Here is an 8,199-nt window from a genome sequence, read left to right on the forward strand (position 1 = left end):
ACAGAGTCGGACACGACTAAAGCAACTTAGCAGCAGCTATCGTAGGAATATGGAAAGGTCATTTATCCCCAAGGAGTAGCAGCTTGAGGAGGTGGAAGGACGAAAGAGGAATGGAGGGACTTTCCTGGTGGTCCAGTGGCTAAGACTCCACACTTCCAATTTGAGGGGCCTGGATTTGATGTCAGGGAACTAAGATCCCACAGTTTTTGAGGCCAATAAATAAATAATTTTTAAAAATAAAGAGGAAGGCAATGTCTGGGCTATGCTGCAGTGAACTTGTGCTAAGTACTTGGGGGAGGGCCACTGGTACTGCTAAACCTGCTCCTTAATTTCCAAAATGCTGAAAACAGATTACAGTTTCAAATGCCTTCCTCCAATCCTATGGACTGTTGCCCAAGGTGGAAAACTCCACATTCTAATCACCAGAACAAAGAGGAGAACAAGATGCATTTCAGCCCCTTAGACCCCTTCGAATGAAGACCATTCCTGAGAAGAGTCTCTGCCTGAGAAGCACCCGGAGAACACGGCAGACAATGAAACTGGAACCCGCTGAGCTGTGTCTCTCCATGGTGATGACTTTTTTCCTGCCCTTCTCTGAGTGCACTCCTTCCAGACCTCAGGACAGAACAATGTCAACAGGGTGTGAACATGGGAGACACAGAGAACAAACACCACAGAGGTCGAGGGGACCATGAGAAACAGGCTGGCTTGCTGTTTATTCAGCAGATACGAAGAAGAGACAGAACAATGAAAATCACTTCCTTAAAAAAAATAATTTGAAGAGATGACATTTTCTCTTTGACTATTTAAGAAATGATTTTTCATATATTTGGGGTTCTTTTTTTGTGTGATTTTAAAGATCTCATTTATACATTAGAAAATGTGAGACTTCCCTGGTGGTGAAGTGGTTAACGCTCTGACCTCCCAAGGCAGGGGGTGCAGGTTCGATCACTGGTCAGGGAACTAAGAACCTACGTTCTATGCAGGGCGAAAAAAACAATTTTTTTTTAAAGAAAAGAAAATGTGAGAAACAATTACACACAATTTCAGTACTCAGAAGTAGATATTTTGACATATTTTGTTCTGACCTTTTTTCTAGGTGTACACGCCTATATTTAATTTTAAGGGCTCCTTCCCAAATTTACAACTTAATCATTAAAAGAATCTCTTTGAAAAGTTCTTTTTTAAAAAAATTTATCTATTTATTTTTGGCTGCACTGAGTCTTTGTTGCTGCAGTTGTGCTTCGTTGCTGAGTTGTGTCCGACTCTGCGACCCCACAGACTGTAGCCCACCAGGCTCCTCTGTCCACAAGATTTCCCAAGCGAGAATACTGGAGTGGACTGCCATTTCCTTCTCAATGAAAGTTCCTCTTTAAAGAAAACTTTGAGCAAATGAAGTGGAAGAACTGGTATTAAAAAAAATTTTTTAACCCCTAATGAAATAATGGAGTTACACAAAGATCATTGTTGGCTGAAACCATCAGCTCAATGGTTCTCAAGCCAGGCTGCACATTAATATCACTTACAATATCTTAGTCAGACCTCGTGAGAGATCAGTGATTCTCAAAGTGTGCTCAAAAACCAGCAGAAACAACAGCTGGTACTTGTGAATGCAAATGCTCAGGCCCCACCCCAGATGTACTGAATCAGATTCTCTGGATGTGGGGCCCAGCGATCTACATTTAACAAGCCCTTCAGATGAACTGGTTGGTACCTGCTGAAAGTTTAAGGACCACTACCTAGACGAGTGAAATCAGAATCTCTTGGGTAGGACCCAAGTGTCACTATTTTTAAAAACTCCTCCGATGATTTATGTGTGTAATCAAGGTTAAGAACCAGTCCTTCAGAGTTCACCTTCAGTTAAAGGAAGGTAAAGAAGACAGAGACACAAGCTAAATGACACCATGAAGAAGAAGCAGACTGACAAATCCAGAATGTGGTATATTTCTCTAGGCTAACTGCCCCAGCCTTTTCAACAATACAATTATGAAAAAAAGTTTCTAAAAAGGAAAGGGGTTGCTCCAGATTAAAATAAGCATAACAGATATAATAACTAAATGTAACATATAGTCCTTATGTAGATCTTAATACAAATAAACCAAGAAAATCCAAATATGGGTAGGGTATGAGAGAATACTAAGAAACTATGTTAATTTTGTTAGGTGAAAATATATCATTACATCCACAAAAATCAATTTTAATTCTGACACAGTAGCTTCAGAATAAACATTCCAGTAGCTTCAGAATAAACATTCTGAAAATAAAATTAAGAAAACAATTCCTTATATGATAGCATCAAAAAAATAAAATACTTAGCTATAAATTTAACAAAAGAAGTGCAAAGACTATGCAATGAAAAATACAAACATTTATGACAGAAATTAAAGAAGATTTAAATAAATGGAAAGACATCCATCATGTTCATGGATCAGCATACTTAATACTGTTAAGATAACAATACTCTCCAAATTGATCTATAGAGTCAACACAATTCCAATCAAGATCTCAACTGTTTTTTTTTTTTTTTTGCAGAAATTGAGAAGCTGATCTTAAAGTTTATATGGAAATGCACGAGACCCTGAATAGCCAAAAGAATCTTGAAAAAGAACAAAATATTAGAGCACTCACATTTTCTCATTTCAAAACTTACTACAAAGCTACAGTAAATAAGAAGACAGTGTGGTACTGGCATAATGACAGACATACAGTTCAACAGAATAACAGTGCAGAGGGTACAGAAATACACCTTTACAACTATGGTCAACTGATTTTCAACAAGGATGCAAAGACAAAGAGAGAAGACACTTTTCAACAACAGGTGCTGGGACAAGTGAATGTCCACATGCAAAAGAATGCATTTGGAACCATACTTCAGACCATAGAAGAAATTAACTCTAAATGGATCATAGACTAAATGTAAGACCTAAATCCCTAAGACTCTTGGATAACCTAAGAGAACTAAAAATGTTAAGTCCACAATTAAACTTGGACACAAATGTTCATAGCAGCATTATTAACTATAGCTGAAAAGCAGAAACAACCCAAATGTCTATCAACTGATGAATGGATAAATAAAATGTGGAATATTCATATAATATGGGTCAGCTCTAAAAAATGAAGTGCTAACATGCTGCAACATGGATAACTCCTGAAAACATGTTAATTGAAAGAAACCAGTCACAAAAGACCACATAATTCCATGTATATGAAAGGTCCAGAATAATAGGTTAATTTACAGAGTCAGAAAGTAGATCAGTTATTTATAAGGCTGGGGGAGGAGATAATAAGGAGTGACCAACACTTGGTACATGTTCTCTTTGGGTGAGGGCACACACAAATGTTCTAAAATTAGACTGTAGTGTTGACTTTACAGTGAAGTAAACATATATACATATTTAAATGACTTGTAGGGGAGTTCCCTGGTCACCTAATGGTTAGGATTCCGGGCTTTCACTGCTGTGGCCCAGGTTCAATCCTTGGTGAGGGAACAGATTCCCCAAGCTGTGCAGCCAAAAAAATATTTGACTTGTATCTTGTACACTTTAAATAAGTGAATTGTATTGTATGTGAATTATATCTCAATAAAGATGTTCTTTAAAAAAACAAAAACAACACTATGGTACATATATAAGTATGTAGGAATGAGGTAACATGATGTAAGATTTGCTTTAAAATATTTTTATGAGGGTTAAGATCAGTGCTTTCACTGAAGGAGGCATGGGTTCAAGTCCTGGTGGGAGAAATAAGATTCTGCATGCTACATGGTGCAGCCCACCCCCCTAAAAAAACACAAACAAACAAAAAAACCAAAAGCAACCAAACTATGAAAGATGGAGGACAAAAGACTGTTTATCATGGCATCTTGGGCTTTCCTGGTAGCTCAGCAGTAAAGAATCCACCTGCAATGCAGGAGACTTGGGTTCGATCCCTGGGTCAGGAAGATCCCCTGGAGAAAGAAATGGCAACCCACTCCAGTATTCCTGCCTTCCTGCCTGGGAAATCCCATGGACAGAGGAGCCTGGCAGGCTATAGTTCATGGGATCATAAGAGTCAGACATGACTTAGCAATTAAACCACCACCACTGCTGGGCAATGGATATTTGGGTGTTCCTTATACAATTCAGAAAATTCTAATTAATAAAAGATTCCCTTTCATCAATAGATAATGGCTTCAGGAAGGCGGAGTGGGAGGAACTTGGAGATCATCTGGTGAAGATATTCAGTTAACAGATGGGATGCAGAGACAGAAACTAACTTTCTTAGGAATAAACAGAAGACAGACAAGGTGGAGAGAGATGGAGAGAAGTGGGCAGGGGCCCTGTCTTCTGAGGGGTTTCTTACTTAACAAACAACAACGCAGCAAGTGGCTGGGGTGCCCCGGAAGGCCTAGGACTTACTTGAGTTTCAGCTCCCTGGTGAGCTCATTCTGGGTCTGCTCCAGCTCCTGTCGCTCCTTGATGTGCTCTTCTTGGAGGTCATGGATCTCTGCCTTGACTGCCTGAAGCTTAGAGAAGAGCTGGAAACAACAGGAGAGGCGGCTGAGCCGGGCAGCCCTCTAGACAACAGAGTTCACTCTCTGCCCCACACCCAAGGAGCCTCTGCCTGCCTCATTCCTTTCCTACCTTTTTGAGTTTCTTGGTCTTGATGTCCACCTCTTGCTGCAATGAGCTGTACGTCTCCTTCAGTTCCAAGGTCTCCTCGTCTCGGCTTTCCATCTGCTGCTGGATTTCTCTTTCTCGACGTTTCTGAGCAATGTCACAAAATTGATCAGCGTGCCTACAGACAACGTCTATTTAAGAATATGGGGCTGGGTGCTCTAGATCAGTCTCCCACCAGGAAGGGGCTGACACATGTCCTTTCCATCACTTTTGAAGAGTCTAACAGAAAAGATATTTGCTCTGTAGCATTAACGTACCCCACCCCACTCCATTCTCTCCCAAAAGGAATGACAAGTTACCTGTTCTGCAATTTCTTGCCGTTTCTGCTCCAGGATTTTCTGCTGTTCATTTGTATGATCTACTATATTTTTTCCTCCAACGAGCAGCTTACTCTCCATGGCCTTTGTGAGAAAAGAGCAGAATCTATGTCGTGAGTGGTCTCACTCAGAACATAGCTCCTCACAGGGAAGCCTGTGAGGAAAGACAAAGAGCTCCGGACGGAGCCAAAGTGGGTAAATTCTTAGGGAAAATATACTGTGCTCAGCTGGGCCCTTCCCATCACTTGGGTGGAGCTCTGGCGGCTTCACTGCTACTGCTGCTGCTAAGTCACTTCAGTCGTGTCCGACTCTGTGTGACCCCATAGACGGCAGCCCACCAGGCTCCCCGGTCCCTGGGATTCTCCAGGCAGGAATACTGGAGTGGATTGCCATTTCCTTCTCCAATGCATGAAAGTGAAAAGTCAAAGTAAAGTCGATCAGTCGTGTCCGACTCTTAGCGACCCCATGGACTGCAGCCTACCAGGCTCCTCTGTCTATGGGATTTTCCAGGCAAGAGTACTGGAGTGGGGTGCCATTGCCTTCTCTGTGGTGGCTTCACTAGGGCTTTATAATGGAAATACTGAAGACACAGCTTCCCTAGACATACATGAATTTCAGCTGGATATTTTAAAGAAAATTTTTGGTTTGTTTGTATGAAGTAGTGACCTCAGTTAGAACCTATTAAGCACCTCCTACATACTAGGTACTGAGGATGCCACTATGAATATGAGTCAAAAGCTGAGAGTCCACAGAGGGCCATAAGTAAGCAGGTTCTTATCAGATGGAGTCAGATCTTATCATGAGGAAAGGACAGAGTAATACTAGGAGAGGCACACGGGAAGGAGGGAATTCAGGCTCTTCCCAAAGGCAGTCAGGGAAAAACCTTCCTGTCTCAAGGGACAGCTACAAGAGTGCTAAAGTAAAAATAGGAAACAGCTAAGGAAAAAAATTTGTTTTCAGAGGGTAGGGTAGAGAGTGGTGATACATGAAGTTGGCAAAGCAATCAGGGGGTAGTTCAAAAACCTCCAAGTCTTGTTTGGGAGACTAAGCTTGACCCTGAGAACTGCAGGAACCACTGACGTCTCCTTTGAGCATTAGGATACATAACCAGATCTGTGTTTTAGAAACAAAACTCCCCTGCAACAGGAAGAATAACTGGAAAAGGGCAGGCTGGGTGGAGTGAGGGCAGACAGGAGGCTGTTTTAAGGTTTCAGGCCTGAGCTGGGGCAGGAGAGGCTGGGAGAGCAAGGTGGATGGGTCCGAGAGAGGCAGGATTCAGAGACCGAGGGAGAGCGAGTAGCAGCTGGCAATGATAACTCCCAGGGAGGAGTCTGGCTGGACTGAGTAAAGGCAGGCCGAAGCAGGCTCTGCGTGGCCCTGGGCCTCTCCGTGGAAACACCCAGCAGGCAGAGGCCATCAGCTGGGATGTTAGCAGACAGCTCTGGGCTAACCATACAGACTGAAAACTCAGCATTTAGATGAGGGCTGAAGCCAGGGGAATGATTTGCGCCTGAGAAGCATGGACTCAGAAAACTCCGTAACCTTGCTTTAAAGAAACGTCTACCCCTGCTGTCACGTTTCGGCCCCTGAGACTTTCCGCTTCTTTCAAAACGAAAAGGCTGGACTGATTAGTAATCACCACCCCCAACACACTCCCAGCTCTAAAATTCTTTTGTCCTATGACTGTATATCATCCAGGGATTGAGAAAGACAGATGTCATGTCATTCTCCCAAAAATAAAACGTGTAAGAGGTCCAGTGACCTGAGGTGATGCTGAGTCTGGCCACACTCGGCTTCTGAGAGTTGCCCGACTACGCCAGGTTGTTTAGAGTCTAGGTGCTCCTGGGCTTGAATAAAAGCCATGATCTTTAAAAATACCACATGCAGATCAAACACAAGCATACCCAGTTGCACAGTGTAGGAGTCAGGAAGGGTCAAGTGACGTAACAGAACCCCAGAGTAAGCCCCCCAAACACAGTTACTTCCTGATTGTGCTGTATGTGACTCCATTTTCACACCAGGTCTTCAGAGTCCTACCAACGATCCCTACCTCTGAAGTCAAACAGGACCCAGCTCTGTGAAAGGGCTACTATGATGCCACAGATAAAGTACAGCTTCACATGGTGGGGGAAGGGGAGGCAGGAAAGAGATCACTGTCATTTTTTAAAAAATTAATAAACATAGACACATTTTAGAGTAGAAATCAAAGTCTGCATAAACACTACAAGACAGACACCAACGCTTCAAAGGAATTCTGGCGTGTTGTCAAGCAGTGGTCATCCTCGGTTTTCCACAGCCAGCGCTCTGCTCTCCTCTGCCAGGAAAGCCCTTTGGCAGCCCAGAGTCCAGGCACTCAAGGGAATTGGTGCCAGAAAGAACAGGCAACACATGGGCGCCTCCACACTCTAGAATTCTACTCAGACACTGGCATACAGGGCCTGACTGCAAGGGAGCACCCAGGGGGTGATCTTGCCTAATCAGGCACCCTGCACAGGAAAACCACAAGCAGACGCCATTGTTTATCTACCAGACAGACAAAAATTCAAGCCTGCTAATCACAAGTGTTGGTAAGAATGGGGAACAACCTGGACTCACACCCCCCTGGTAGAAGCATCAACACACATGACCACGTGAGAAAGCTATGTGTTGCTGTCTGGTGAAGTTGAAGCTATACACACCCTAAGACCTGATGGTGTCAAGCAAGAAACTCTCACCCACACAAGTTCTCCTCAAGGACAAGGAATTCAGGGCAAGAAAACTAAAACAACCCACACTATCAGGAGAATGGAATGCCACGGAAGTCTCAGAGCAGGATGAATGAATCACAGTTCCAGGCATCAAAATGGATAAATTTCATTAACGTGACATTTAGCAAATAAAAGTAGATCACAGCAGTGGGATTCAATTGATATGAAAGTTAAAAATTATGTGAAACTAAAAAGACCTTTATGCAGAGGACATCATGAGAAACGCTGGACTGGAAGAAGCACTAGCTGGAATCAAGATTGCCGGGAGAAATATCAGTAACCTCAGATATGCAGATGACACCACCCTTATGGCAGAAAGTGAAGAGGAACTCAAAAGCCTCTTGATGAAAGTGAAAGAGGAGAGTAGAAAAAGTTGGCTTAAAACTCAACATTCAGAAAACTAAGATCATGGCATCCAGTCCCATCACTTCATGGCAAATAGATGGGGAAACAGTAGGGAAAAAAAAAAAAAAAAAA

The 8,199-nt window shown here is 42.8% G+C and overlaps 1 protein-coding gene across 7 annotated transcripts in view; it reads right to left on the minus strand.

Annotated features, from left to right (window-relative positions):
* The window catches only part of KIF3B (kinesin family member 3B), a 40,314-nt gene that overhangs the window by 7,684 nt on the left and 24,431 nt on the right, over positions 1–8,199 (minus strand). For all 7 annotated transcript variants that reach the window (XM_010841729.1, XM_010841728.1, XM_010841723.1 and 4 more), the window contains 3 exons: positions 4,958–5,059; positions 4,623–4,745; positions 4,398–4,516 (listed from right to left, as the gene is read on the minus strand). In XM_010841729.1, the coding sequence (XP_010840031.1) occupies positions 4,398–4,516; positions 4,623–4,745; positions 4,958–5,059 (344 nt within the window). The remainder of the gene's footprint in view (positions 1–4,397; positions 4,517–4,622; positions 4,746–4,957; positions 5,060–8,199) is intronic.

The sequence above is a fragment of the Bison bison genome, unplaced genomic scaffold, assembly GCF_000754665.1.
Source record: "Bison bison bison isolate TAMUID 2011002044 unplaced genomic scaffold, Bison_UMD1.0 scf7180017864167, whole genome shotgun sequence".
Lineage (NCBI taxonomy): Eukaryota > Metazoa > Chordata > Mammalia > Artiodactyla > Bovidae > Bison > Bison bison.